This window comes from Megalops cyprinoides, chromosome 3 (assembly GCF_013368585.1).
Source record: "Megalops cyprinoides isolate fMegCyp1 chromosome 3, fMegCyp1.pri, whole genome shotgun sequence".
Lineage (NCBI taxonomy): Eukaryota > Metazoa > Chordata > Actinopteri > Elopiformes > Megalopidae > Megalops > Megalops cyprinoides.
Window position 1 is genome coordinate 42,585,572 of NC_050585.1, and position 14,439 is coordinate 42,600,010.

Genomic DNA, 14,439 nt, shown 5'->3' on the forward strand with positions numbered 1-14,439 from the left:
GTGTCATAATGTGTTAAGCTAGTCTGAATGCAGTGGAGAAGGGGGACCAAAAGAAGCAGGAAGAGGGTCTAGGAAGAACAGGGAACTGCTGGCCTCTCTGCTGTGTATCTGGCTGTGGCCAGTGTTTGACTCGAATATGCAACACAACACCCCACTGGGGCTCTGTGACTCCATGTAGATTCTTTGTGTCATTATGGTTTTGCAAGCTCTTCCTGTTGGTCATCTCACTGAGACAGCCACTGTCATAACATGTCATGATTTAAGGTATGCCACTGACTAGATGGTGACTGTGATACATGCCATGCTCACCTCTATTGAAAACAGGTTGGGTTTTGAAAACAGGCAAGATGAAAATCAGAGGGCCAATCAACAGAGTAAAACAGATAGCTGATGGGTGCCATGTGAGAGCAAATCAGATTACAGTAGCACTGTGTTATGAACAGACATATACAGGCACACGGATTGACGTGAAAACCCACCATCTTCACAGACCTGCACACACAAACACACATACCCACAAGCACACACAAACAGATGCTCACAAGCATTGTCATGAATACTGACAAACTGACCCCATTCCACACACACACACCAATTATTTCCACATTTACACAAAAGCAGAGACTCTCAAACACTAAGAATCTCCACTGGGACAGGAAGGTAACAGAGACGCTCAGAAAACGTTGACACATAAGTGTATGCGGTGAAGGTACGAGTGAACACACAGAAACCCCCATCCCAGCTGTGAATTTTCACACTCCAACTCTTCCTTCACTTCAGGCCAGCATGAAAAACTCTGGGCGTATTGTTTTATTCTTGTGATATGCAGTGTAGGCGTGAATTCTAAGCTATTTTTAAAAGAGGAGATGTGCTATTTCTATCAGGGAACACTCAACTGAAAAGGTTCTCCGAGAAACAAAAAAAAAAGACTTCTTAGACTTCTTTGATTTATGACAGCCTCAGCAGAAGCTTTGAGAAAACAACCCACTATTTCAGGTTGGCCAATTCCCTGGTCGATGCCAACTATGCAAGAGCTTTATTTATCCACTCATTCACTGCCCCCCCCCCCCCCCCCCCCCCCAACAAAACAATTTCTGTATCTGTCTCTCCTTTGAATTTCTGACACGTCCCAGAGGAGTCGACCTCATTTCCTCTCCTGAAGGAGCCATCCGAACGCGTCCCAGGAAGGGGGGGAGGGGGGCCCATCGCTCAATGTTTTAGGATCAACACCCCCCCCCCCCCACCCCCCCAATTGGAGGTGGAGCTGCCCTGAAACACATCTCACTGACCATTGATCCAGGCACAGAGAGGTAGAGGGACTGCATGGGCCCTGTCAGCATGCTTATGGGAGAGGTTATTCATTGGGTCGTCTGCTAGATTGTCACTGGTCCAGCACTGACACAGCACAGCATATTAATGTGCTTTATTTAGAATTGCAGACACTCCGAGGACAAAACACTAATGATCAAAATACTAATTGTTTTGGATGAGGTGTTTGAAATATGAATGGACACACAGGAAATGGCATTATGAAATATTGATTTTTTTGACCAGTTTGAGGGGATGTAACCATAGGCCATAAGAGCGATCTGACCATGTTTTTATCATCATTGTGAGAAATGGGCCTTTTTTAATTAGACTTGTGGAATGAAGGTTAGTTTCAGTTTAGGAAAACAGCCTGAATTGTTCAGAATCTTTTTTGTAGTTGCTTTGTTTTCTTCTGAGAGATATGGACTTATGTTCCCCGGATGTTGTTGTCGAAGCCCATAAATTAATAATCCCTTGCATCCAGGACAAGGCACTTCGACTAAATGGGAAAGACCCACTTATGGCATCAAACTCGGCAGTTACACGCAGATGGACTTTCACTCTCGATCCCCTGTAAAGGTTCAGGTACATTTTGATTATTATCTCTGGCCTGAGCTCTGTCTGTCCCAGTGACGCCAGAGGCCCCAGGTCATTCTCATTCGCTACTATTTTTACTTGTGCCAGATCCCCATGTCCAGGGCAGCTCAAAGATCATCTGGATGCGCAAGTGTAGAGGACAAGCCCTAAGCAAAGAGCTTGTGCTCAATATAGTTACATTACATTATCCAGCACAAGCTCTTTGCTACTATCTGCTCTTTGCTCTTTACATAATTTCCAATTACTGACAATGCTCTTCTTTTGACAATTACAAAAAGAAACTATTTATCTATGTAGCAAACATTGAATAAGATCATAAATGTGCTGATGAAATATGCCCCACGAATAGTATTCCATCCTCTGATCTGCGCTGGTCTTAAGGAAAGTCAAAGGTCAATCCACTTCAGGTCAAAGTATATTAAACTTTCAATGAGGTGAACTTAAAATGAGTTCAGTGTGGGTCAGTGATTGTATTGCATTAATTTATTCCTTCCAGGGTGACCTTGGTAGCTGTTCCATCAGGTGTTGTTTTGTGAGTAACCACTAAAGAGCCCCAATACTCTCATATCATTTTTCAGCAGAGTGTTTGCCCGGGTCTCTCAGAAACCCATAAATAACGCTGCTCTGTCAGTTCCTCCAGGGTAATTTGGGTTAGTGCTTCTCTTTCTCTCTGACTTTTTCTCCTCCACCTGCACTTTGGCCAGCACTCACAGTCAGCACAAACAACAATTTACATGACCATCTACAAGGCCAAGTGGACTTCTCATTCTAACCTGCTTGCCATCTAACCAAACAATTTTCAGAGTCAAGAACTTTTCAGTCATGCTTTTCCAAACGTGACTCTTCTCAAACAATTTTCAGAGACAAACGCTATCAAACTGAACAGTTTCCATGGCAATTGGGATATTAACATTACATTATCAGCATTTGACTCCTTATGGTTTTTTGCTTATATTGTACTCTGCCTCACTTGTAAGTCGCTTTGGACAAAAGAGTCTGCCAAATGTATGAATGTAAATGTTATTTAGCAGTCGGTCTTATCCAAAGTGACTTAGATAGGTTACAACTTTTACATGTTAACCGTTTATACAGCTTATTCACTGAGGCAATTCTGGGTTAAGTACCTGGCCCAGCAGCAATGCCCCAGTGAGGAATTGGACCAGCAACCTTTTGGTTACAAGCACTGCTATTTACCACTATGATGCACTGCCACTCCAATTAACTTGGAGTATAGAGAAATACATACAGTTCAGTCCATGTGTAGGAAACAGTAGGATACAATCAGATAGTTATGCATTAAGCAGGTAAGCCAATCCAGGGGATTTAATCAGGGGAAGGTGAAAGAGTAATCTGAGAGGCATAGTTGAGATGCCTTCACACTTTAACAGAGACTTTAGCAGCAGAACCTTGAGGTGTTGGAGAGGTAATGAGCCTGGTCTATCACAGCATGCAAGCAACTGAGTACCTACACTCATGTCCTCCTTTTTCAACTTTTCATAGGGCACGCACGAGTCAATATGCCGTCCCATTGAGAGCACTGGGAGGGTCTAGGAGGGCTTGTGCCCATGCCCTTTTGGTTCTAATGTCAGAAATGCTCTTTCCCGCAAGACTGACCATTGCTACGCGGTTTTCAAAATTTGAGCACTTTCCCTCCAAAAGCCTGTGTGTGAACCTGAGGGAAAGAACAGTGTCATGGTTTATCATCATGCAGACTCTGAATCCAAGCCTAGCGCTCCAATGAGGTCCTGACTGATCGAATGTCATTAAAATCTAGTGGAAGTCGGTAAAGGGTAAGTGGTGCTTAACACCCATATCTTAGCCAAATTCTCAGTCAGGATTTCCAAATTTGCCTCTCTCATCATGGTCAACCAATCACAAGTAGAACCATGCAGAGCTGTTTCCCAACATGATGACTCAAAGTTACATTTAGGTCATTTGGCAGACGCTTTTATCCAAAGTGACTTACAAGTGAGAAGTTATCTTTAAAGTTATCTCTAAGTTATCTGTAACTTCCTCCTGAGTCTATAACTGTATTTCACAGCTGTCCATAAACACTCATCAGAAGCTGACATTTGTTAATAAACTGAGTCATTTACAGTAAGTCTCCATGTCTTTAACATTAGAGCAGTGGCACACCCCTATCTCAGCCCGAAGCCATGACAGTTCCCATCATGCATTGTGCCTTGTGCATGGTGGCCATGAAGAGCCCACAGATGCACAGGGGGTGGGACAATGCCCCTGAGAAAGCCTATTGTGTCTATGGTGCATCTGCTGGAACTAATGCCTGTTCACATCAATGGGGTGTGGCCCTCTCAGAGCACTGGAAAGGAAAAGGTGGAAATGAGATCAGCAGGGTGGTGTAGTGGTAAGGAGCAGGGCTGGTAACCAAAAGGTTGCTGCTTCGATTCCCCGCTTGGACACTGCTGTTGTACCCTTGGGTAAGGTACTTAACCTACACTTGCCTCAGTAAATATCCAGCTGTATACATGGATAAAACTGTAACCTACTGTATGTAAGTCACTCTGGATGAGAGCGTCTGCTAAATGACAATAATGCAATGCAACGAACCTAGAGCTGATCTTCATTCCATCATGTTGTGCTTGAACTCACCCTGCCTTCACCTCTCTCATTCTCATGTAATTACACTTGTGCACTGCAATGGATTATGATTAACGTGGTCTTAGTGCTTCCCATTTCATTTTCCTCTTTCATTTTCCTTTTTTATCAGTATATTACAATTTCAATAGCTTTAATTACTTTGATTTTCCCAGTAATAATAACACTATACTGCATTATGCTTCTGCTGCTATACCAGGTTCATGGTTTACTGCTAGTACCGGGTGTTTGCCTTCCAGTACACCCTTCAAAGATAAAATCTTATATGTCTTTCATGGAAAGTTCAACATCAACCAGCTAAAAGAAAAGTGCATTAATACCTTTTAATAAATGTATGAGGCTCATAACATATTAATGTGATTGTTTGGGGGCATCTGCCCATTATGGGAATAGAGACAATCATTACTTCATTTCTGCTTTCCTTGCACTGCATTGCAGCGGAGAGGCTTGGGTCCCCTGGATCGCCAAAGACCTGCAACACAGCCTCACAGAGGACAAGTTCATCCTATCTATTTCTGTCCTACAGACCCAAGGGCCTCTGTGTGGAGAAACAGAAACAACCAGTTTGTGACAGTGAGCTTTGAAGTTTTGAAATCACGTCCTAAATTTGAGTTGTATCATGTCTATATACGTTTCAACGTGCCTAAAATGCCATTACCAGTGATTAACCCATTGTTCTGCAGAGGGACGTTGCGAAGAGCAGTTTTAATTATCATATATTAATAACTGCTTTTGTAGCATCATCTAATTCTAAAACCCTTTACTTGCCTTCCCTCTAAGTTATGCCTTGTCAGCTGATAGATATTTCAGGGTGGAAATCATTGTAAAGATCTGCAGCATTACTCCTGTGAAAATGTTCCGGGGCGTTCCACATTCAGAATTTCTCCAAATTTACATGGAAGATGGCAGACTTCACAGGAGAGAAAAGAATCAGTGAAAACAGGTGCAAGGGCTCCCCTGCTGTGTCGTTACCCATGAGCCACCTCTGCTCTGAGGCCAGTGGAGAGGCTTTGTTCTGAAGCTCTCGCTAATGCACGCTTAAAAGCAGGAAGCCAGGTCCTGCGTGTATGTCTGCTTCTGTGCTCCACTCATGCATACCTGGACAGAGATCTGACAACTCACAGAGTAAAGGGGTGCTGCATTTGGCACTGATGAGCGTAAAAAGGCCGTCTGAATTATTCAGCCCACGTCGTCTGCAGGGAAAAGGTGGGCAGGAATGGAGGGGGGGGCTGGGAGTTAACAGCACTATAGGGGAGGGGGGAAGTCTGTTACTGGGTCAGTGGGTGAAACAAGACTGTTTAAACAGACACTGCACTGGTTCTGTGGTGAAATGGTATTATTGGTGTGGTTAATAAATTCACAGCTGTGGGAGTGTGGAGGGGAGGGAGGGGGGAGTGGTTATGACATTGTGTGTGTGTGCGTGTGTGTGTGTGTGCGTGTGTGTGTGTGTGTGTGTGTGTGTGTGTGTGTGTTGGGGCTGGGGCTTGAGACGGAGAGAGGGGGTATATGCCAGTGTACTGCAGTCTGTCTTTGTGGGATCACACCTCTCATTTCAATCTTCAATGTCTGTCCAATGAAAATAGAAGCTGTTACAGACTAGACGTTCCTAACAAGGGAGAAACAGTTTATTTAACACCTTATTCTTTCGTTGCATGCACCCTGCGAATGAGATCATCTGGATGTGCATCTGTCAATTGCACACTTAAAAAAAATCAAATCTTAAGGGGAAAATTGCTGCTTTGGCTCTTGCATTCATCAGTTTCTTTGCTCCAAACTGAACAATAAGATGCTATTAAATCTTTCATCTGAAGTAATGATTGTGTGCGTCCCACAGAAAGACACACACAAACACACATTTAATGGTGCTGGCCATTAGCGACTGTGTTTACCCTACTCAAAGGGTCCTCGCTGTAATAAGCGCATCTTGTCATTTGTGCCTATTATGTCCTCTGTGTGTCTGAGAAAGGGACAAAACATTGCACTGAATAAACACGGTTTCAAGGCATCTGAGAAAACTATTGCTTCAATAAGGTTTGCTCAGTTTAATTGAAGATCAGGTAGAATGGGGCTAAAATGAGGGCTAAAACCAGGCAGATGTGTAACTATGAAGAAGTTTAATGAGGAAATGAATTCAGAGTATTCGGTCCAATTCTGAGCAAAAGCGTCATCCCTCTTCATCTCTGCCTTGCCACACAACAGTCCTCCATGACTCTCGTGTCTGTTTGCACCGGAGCTCAAGTCTATGAGCTAACAACTACCATGGGGAGCAAGTATCATGAAGATGAAGGCATCATTTCGGTGACCAAATTCACAGAGCCCAAGTTACATAAAGATTTCAAGCCCAGAGTGGGGAAGCTTGGAGTCTGAGGGGCAGTATTCAAAGCATTCACTGAAGCTTCTCTTCATAGAACACCCGGGCTGAAGCAGGCATAATCTGGGATCCGACAAACCTTCACAAGAGGCTTTTTGTTTATCTGTGCAGAGACCTCTGGGATAGAGGAGGAAGTGAGAGACAGTTCTGCCTTCTGTAACCCCCCGTGTGCCGCAGAGTTCCCCTCTGTTCCAGGCAGAGCTGTGCTGACACAACGCTGTGCTATGAAAGTGCTGTATTATGACAGTGCTGTGTTACGGTAGTGCTGTACTGACACAGTGCTGTATTATGATAGCTCTGTATTGAAACAGTGCTGTGTTACGGTAGTGCTGTACTGACACAGTGCTGTATTATGATAGCTCTGTATTGAGACAGTGCTGTGTTACGGTAGTGCTGCACTGACACAGTGCTGTATTATGATAGCTCTGTATTGAGACAGTGCTGTGTTACGGTAGTGCTGTACTGACACAGTGCTGTACTATGACAGCTCTGTATTGAGACAGTGCTGTGTTACGGTAGTGCTGTGCTGACACAGTGCTGTATTATGATAGCTCTGTATTGAGACAGTGTTGTGTTACAGTAGTGCTGTACTGAGACACAGCTGTGTTATGATAGCTCTGTATTGAGACAGTGGAGTGTTACGGCAGTGCTGTACTGAGACACAGCTGTGTTATGATGGCTCTGTATTGAGACAGTGCTGTGTTACAGTAGTGCTGCACTGACACAGTGCTGTATTATGATAGCTCTGTATTGAGACAGTGCTGTGCTATGACAGTGCAGTTCTGATAGTGTGCTGTGCTATAGCAGTACTGTGAGGAAACTGCTGTGCTTTGGCAGTGCTGTGCTTAGACATTGTTGTGCTATTATGGTGCTATATTGATAGAGTGCTGCACTATGACAGTTTAGAACTGATATTGTGCTGTGCTATGGCCGTGTTGTACTGAGCGTTGTGCTACTGTAATGCTATGATGAGTGCTGTACTGCAACAGACAGCCAGATTCCATAATCTGTCCTTAACTTTCACCAGAAAATAAACACAGGTGTGAATTTCTTACTACAAACACAATTTTCTTCCTCAATTTTGGTGATCGCTGTATTTGCCAATCTGTGACTGTGGGTAAAAAAAAAAAAACACAAATGCATTTTTATGTAAGTCAAAGTTAAGGACGATGGCGATTGAATCCATGTTCCAGAGCTGTGCTGAGAGAGAACGAGAGCCTGTCTCCCCACCCAGCTCTCTATCAAACAGCTTGAGCCCCTGGCCCAGACCCAAATGCATAACCTGGCCAGCAGCTACTCTGGGGACATGAGCCATGCTAAGGCACTGTTTCAACAGCGCGGCCACAGGGGAGCGCAGAGAGAGAGGAATCATTTTGGAGGAACAGGCACAGCTGTAACTTAAACAACAAAGAAAGGGAGGGGTGGCATTACAGAGGACCAATGCCATCTCTACACCGTCTAGGAACACATTACATTACATTTTTGCCATTTAACAGACACTCTTACCCAGAGTGGCTTACATAGGCTACAATTTTAACATGTTCTCCTTTTATACCAATGGATATTTACAGAGGCAATTTTGGGTTAAGCACCTTGCCCAAGGGTACAGCAGCAGTGCTTTAGCGGGGAATCAAACCAGCAACCCTGCTCCTTACCACAATGCTACACAGCCACCTCACATTGCTGAACGTTACTGTATGGTTTTACCTGCACTAACTCTGTCTGCTCTGCTGCCAGGTTCTCTGGCGTGAGCTCGTATTCCCTTCCTCACCTCCCTAAGAGGCCGCTTCAGCTGCATCTGAAATTCCCTCACCTTACCCAGCTAGATGGATGGCGCACCTTCCCTTATCTTGATAATCCTTAATCTTACTGATGAATTAGCTTTACTAAAGCTAATGCGACTCCCCAAGGTTTCAGCTCCCGGTAATCGCACCTCGCGTCACATCAACACCACAGTGATGCAGATGAGAGGTGTGTACCTGCTCATACAGTGGCACCTTACCAACTACCTACTACTAAACGTAATTTTACATTTTTTTAATTTAAATGTTTTGTATTTCAGATAATTTCAAAACTGAGTCTGAAAGATTTAGATTTCGGTCTTGCAATTTGTTAAAGTGTGCAACTGCGTTGCAGGAGAAGATTTACCCAAAGCTACAACTCTGTATTCCGTTACAAACCAAAGCTACTTTTCATCGAACAGTGGGGGACCTGGACAAAGGTGTCAAGACCAGAACGGAGATAAGACGCCCCTGCTGTTACATCTGACTACACTTTAGCGCTGTCCCGTCGTCCCCGCTGGTGCACCGGCTTGTCGCTCACCTTAGGCAGGGCTGACAGCTTGGAAAAATCTATCAGAATCTGGCAAGGGACGGCGGTGCGTAGCAAATAGCATACTGCGCATCAGTTTGAAACTCGCTGCAGAGGCATCGACAAATACAAATGGATGCAATATTCTCAGCAGAATCACAGCCTTTCTCTCGACATTAATGTACTGAATTAGTGATAATAAACGTTTATTGCAAATAAATGACGCGGACTATTAGGAGGACCGTTTGTAAATCGTGATTAACAAGCGCATGTATAAAACATTACATCCGACCGCACCATCCACGATGTACCCATCCAGTATCAATGAATGAGCTGTTTCATTAATAAGACGCTCCTTTTTCCGTTGCTGGGAGAAGGCTACTCACTCAGTGAAAGTTTGGAAATTATGTCTAGTCATTCTGCTCGTTTCGGCCGTCCTTCATGTTAGGCATTTAGGGGGTTAGGGGATAGGGGGTTTGTGTGGTTGATTGTCATCGAAGTGCCACATACTTAGATTTCAACCCCAAGGCTAATGATTCCGTTTTCTCGCTCTCGCAATCCATGTTATTTTTGGCAGCCAGATCAACCATGCCAATTCAGCTATCGGTTCAAAACGTCATCACCACCTTTACTATAAATCAAACAAATAGTCAAGAGCTACTTACCTTCGGTTGCATAGTTGTGGTCGCGAAGGAAGCTGTTGTTGATTTTGCGGGTGTCAATGTCTTCATCCATTTATGATTTCGTTACTTTGCAGATAAACACGTGCCCATGGTCCTGAACCACCGTCTCAGCATAGGGCTCGAGCGCACAGCCGGTTGCTCGTCATGATCGGGCCGTCTCCAAGGAGACAACAAATATTATAAATACAGAAATGAGGCAATTCCTGGCCGTCCGCTCCGGGGGGCACCCACGTAAGCACAGACAGCAGCTACGAGTGGAACAGGACTAGAGCTCGGCCGATCGGTCGCTCTAATACATCAGTTAAATTAAAGATTATAAAGATAAACTGTGTATTTAAAGGGAAATGACACCACGCTCTACAACGTTAGAAAACTGTTAGCGACGATTCCGACAAAGCTGTTTTTGAAACCGGCAGCACACGTGTAAAGAGGATAAAATAAAAAAATTAAACGAAATTGACGCGTATTTGCAGGTAGAGCAAGATAAGTGTCCCTTTCCGGCGATTTGAGTTTGTAAATGATTTTCAGTGTGCAGGGCTATGAGGCGCTCGAGATTATGCGTCAGTCAGATGGCATCTCGGGTTCGGTTTCCTCCTGTCGTTTCGCTTGCCCGGCTCGCCCCCGGTGTCGCTGTACGGGTCTGTCGAGTGCTGCATGAAAGCGCTCGTGCAGCTATCGCGCGGTGCATTAGGGCAGACTCCTCCTACGCAGATTGCCGGTGTCGGACTGCGTCAGCATCACTGCTGTAGCACATGCCGGGGGCAGGGGCAGTGCTGCCCTGAAGCCGGTGCCACATTGACGCTTCGCGCTGTAAAAAAAAAAAAATGACACCGGCCCCGGAGCAATATTATGCATACACTTCATACACTAATGGACTCGGACCACACACAACATACGTGTCATGATAACACTACTACATGCATTCTTGTTGCTGTGTGTAGGTTTGGTGTTGGACCCATTGTGTTGCCAAAGGTAGAAGCATAGTCGCACATCACACTTAAGCAAACGTTCGCTGCACACTGCCGCAATGCACAAGGAAGAAAGAGTCACTCGGAATTCTGACTCAGCTCGAATTCTGATGGATTGATTCTAGCTCGAATAATGCCGGTGTTTTTCTTCATTCTCTCTCTTCCCGTCGTTGCCTGCTATAGTGTGCCTAATGTGCTTAGCAGTTAAGCCACGAAAACATATTACACATTCCATAATCAATAGAGAGGCGCAGTCCAATCGCTTCTTATACATAATTCCCGTGATCCTTTATATGTTTGTCATTCAGCGCCACAGAGCGACGGCATACGGCCGGATAAATCTGATTTGGAGTCTCGCCGTTGCCCAATTATGCTGGTAAGCATTGATTTACATGCCGTGTTTTAATGTATGTCTCCGCAGGGACTCGCTCGTACCCTCGTTACTATTCCAAGCTTTCTGCATATTTACTCTTTTAATCTACCTAGTTCTATTGTCTGCGGAGGCCTACTTTCCGATTCAAAGTGCAAATAAAAGCGAAAGGAGAGGCGCCGTGTGTGTTTCTTAAGCAGGCCTGCATCGACAGCCTTATCTGCGAGCCCATTTCAGCGCAAATTAAGAATTCCACTGTAAAATGTCACGAGGCGTATCACTCCAATGTTGTTGCGCTATCAGTCCTTAAGCGCGGTACATGTTGAAACATCGCTCCTTTTCAACACGCTATTAAACAGTCGGCTGCTCTTTCTCTGCAGTTAGAATAAATTGGGAGACATTATCTGTATCTCCGGTAATCTGGTTTACGATGTGGCTGCATGGACAAAATCCCCGCGTGCCTTTACCTGGTGTTGAGACAAATTTGCAATCCTTTTTTTTTCCCACCAAACAAAGTGCAACGGAAGTCAATGCACATGAGATGATTTCATTGGCTGATTTTCAAGGGCTTTTCTCCCGTTCTTGAGCGGTGATTATTATTTAAAGTCTACAACAAAGGGGCTGTCAGTAGCGTTGAAGTCCTGTGATAATTCCCATTAGTGCGAACCACAGAAATGGGGGATTAAAAAGGCATTGATTTTAAACACAACCACTGAACTGAGGAAATGCCCTATTAGCAGAGCGCACTGCTAGTACATGGGTATTTGTTCAGAAGGATTGCTTTAATAGGCTAATTTTACAGCCCCTAGAATGAATATAAAGCTGTATTTGTATATACTGGCCCGGTCCTGCCAACCACAACTTTCACTTGCATGGCCCTCCCCCTACCACCCCAAACACTGACAGTATTATGTATACATATACATGATTAGTACAAGGCCAAAATAATAAAATATAATACCTTGTTTATAATGCAAAGCAATAAGTACACTGTGCATTCCCTTCCATCAATGATATGGCATACATATTGTTTTCCAGCTGACCTACTGAATGAGCCCCGAATATAAACTGGTATAAGTAGTTAGTCTGATGTACAGTGCTGTTAGTACATAGAACAAATGTTTGGTGGTGAGTTAGCGTTTTTAGCATTCATCCACAGTGTCAGTTGAATAATTAACCACATCATGCTCTGATCACAGAATAGATTGTGCAGGGAAAGAAGCCTTCCAGGGAGCTGACATCGCTGCCGTCTTTCACACAACCCCCCCCATATCAGTTCTCATCTTTCACACCAGCCCTGGATAAAGGTGCTCTGTGGCACGTCATGGCTTTCTTCCCTCCGCCCCTGTGTAAAACCATCTCCAGTGCTGGCAGGGTAACAGCCACTTCTCTGAAAGCTCTGCAGAGGGGAAGGAAATATCGTGCTGCAGTGCAATTTAAGACATCAAACAAAAGGAGGAGAGGGAAGCCAGATTCTCGCTAGTAATGGACGGCTTTGAGTCTATGCACTCTTCAGCAGCGCCTACTGTAGTGATGTTAGTGTTAAAGGTTCCTGTCTGTGGATGCCCTTATAAAGTGTATCACACATATTTGCACCTGAGCGGCAGAGATCCAGAAAGGCAAAGGGAGAATAAGGGAGACAGAGAGAGAGAGAGTCCAGGTTTTGACAGTTTTACACAATAATTACAGCAGGTTGAAACAAGACTACAAGGAGAACAATGGGGTGGCTGTAACTAAAACCCATCCTCCCAAAGCCATAGCAGAACAGCAGCCAGTCTACAGGCTCTGCCCAAACTCCCATTCGGAGAGAGATGTTTGCAGGCACTCGGGTCCACTATGCCGAGGGCGGATGGTTAACAGTGGCTGAGGATCAGAGTGGTTTTCATGGGCTTGACATGGAGAGTGCTTCGGCGTGTGTTCTTGTCCCCACACTTACTGGACAGCTGCTGACTAGTGGCTGGAGATAAGGCTCCACCCCAAAACATGCGCACAACCGCACCACAGTGATGATTCAGGAACATCGAACTGCTATACATTGCATGACCTGAGGAAGTCTTGCCACAAATCGTCAGGGCTGCAGCACTTCAAATAGGAAAATACAGCAGAGACCAAACATTCTCCAGAATTTTGGCACATGTGAAGGCAGTGTTGATAATATTTTAGTATGATTACAATTAAAATCATGGACAGTATTTAGTTGGTGGACACCCTTATCCAGAGTGATTTTTTAAGTACTGCCCATTTAAGCAACTGGAGATTTACTATTGCAATTCAACTTAAGTACCTTTCTCAAGGGTGCAACAGCAGTGACTAACCTGGGAATCAAACCCACAACCTTCTGGTAAGTGTCGTTCCTTAGTTACCTAAGACACGCATACTATAAACACACATAATGCAGTGTAGGTATCTGATATTAAAAACATGTCCTAATCGGTAGAGTTTGGCATTGTTCTGGGTCAGGGATGAGTTACATGTTCATGGTGTAGCTCCGCCTATCTATTTCAACAAAGGGAATGTAAAACACAGCAGGTTCATTATGAGTATGTGTCACAAAGAGGAATGGGAGGCTGTTCCCTTATGTACAAGAACCAGAACCAAATGGGATGGGATGGGATGATGTTCCCTCATGTGCAGCAAACAGAACCTCTCCAAATTTCTTCTGTTCCACCACATGCTTTCGAAACACCGAAGATACAGATTATTTCAGACTGCCCCGCATCACCCCTCACCCCTCCGCCCAGACCCCCCACCTTCCCATTAATTCTCAGCATTGATTTTTCTCCTCTGAGTCATAGCGCATAGAAACACACAGCAAGTCAGCAAGCCCCTAGGAACAGGAGGTCCAGGAGGTCTGTGCCTTAGTTTCCTGTCAGCAAGGAAATGGATGTGTTTATACAACACTGACATAAGAAAAGAAATCCTCTTCTGCTGGTTCATATTTATAGAGGGGCAGTGACTCATCAATTTTTCAGTGTTCATAGGGACAATGAGTCAAGCAGTTTTTACCTAATCCAGCTCTCTTAACAAAGAAACTGTCACACAGCGCATCTCTGGGATAGAGGGAGATGATGTCCTAGCAGACATAACATCAAATGGATGAGGAGAAAAGGCCAATAGCAGGAAGTAGCAAATCACCAAGAGGGACAGCAGAAAGTGATATATTTGAACCATTTTAGTTTGTTAACAGAGAATTTCAAGCTCGAATGAGCTCCGAGT

The 14,439-nt window shown here is 44.5% G+C and overlaps 1 protein-coding gene across 2 annotated transcripts in view; it reads right to left on the reverse strand.

The window, feature by feature from the left end:
• LOC118775315 (serine/threonine-protein phosphatase 2A 55 kDa regulatory subunit B beta isoform-like) overlaps nucleotides 1-14,439 on the reverse strand; it is a 64,119-nt gene that overhangs the window by 29,370 nt on the left and 20,310 nt on the right. The window contains exon 1 of one of the 2 annotated variants that reach the window (XM_036525179.1): nucleotides 9,868-10,572. The exons of the other annotated variant lie outside the window; for it this stretch is intronic. Within the exon in view, the coding sequence (XP_036381072.1) occupies nucleotides 9,868-9,937 (70 nt within the window). The 5' untranslated portion in view covers nucleotides 9,938-10,572. Of the gene's footprint in view, nucleotides 1-9,867; nucleotides 10,573-14,439 lie in introns of those variants that run through there. 2 annotated transcript variants of the gene reach the window in all.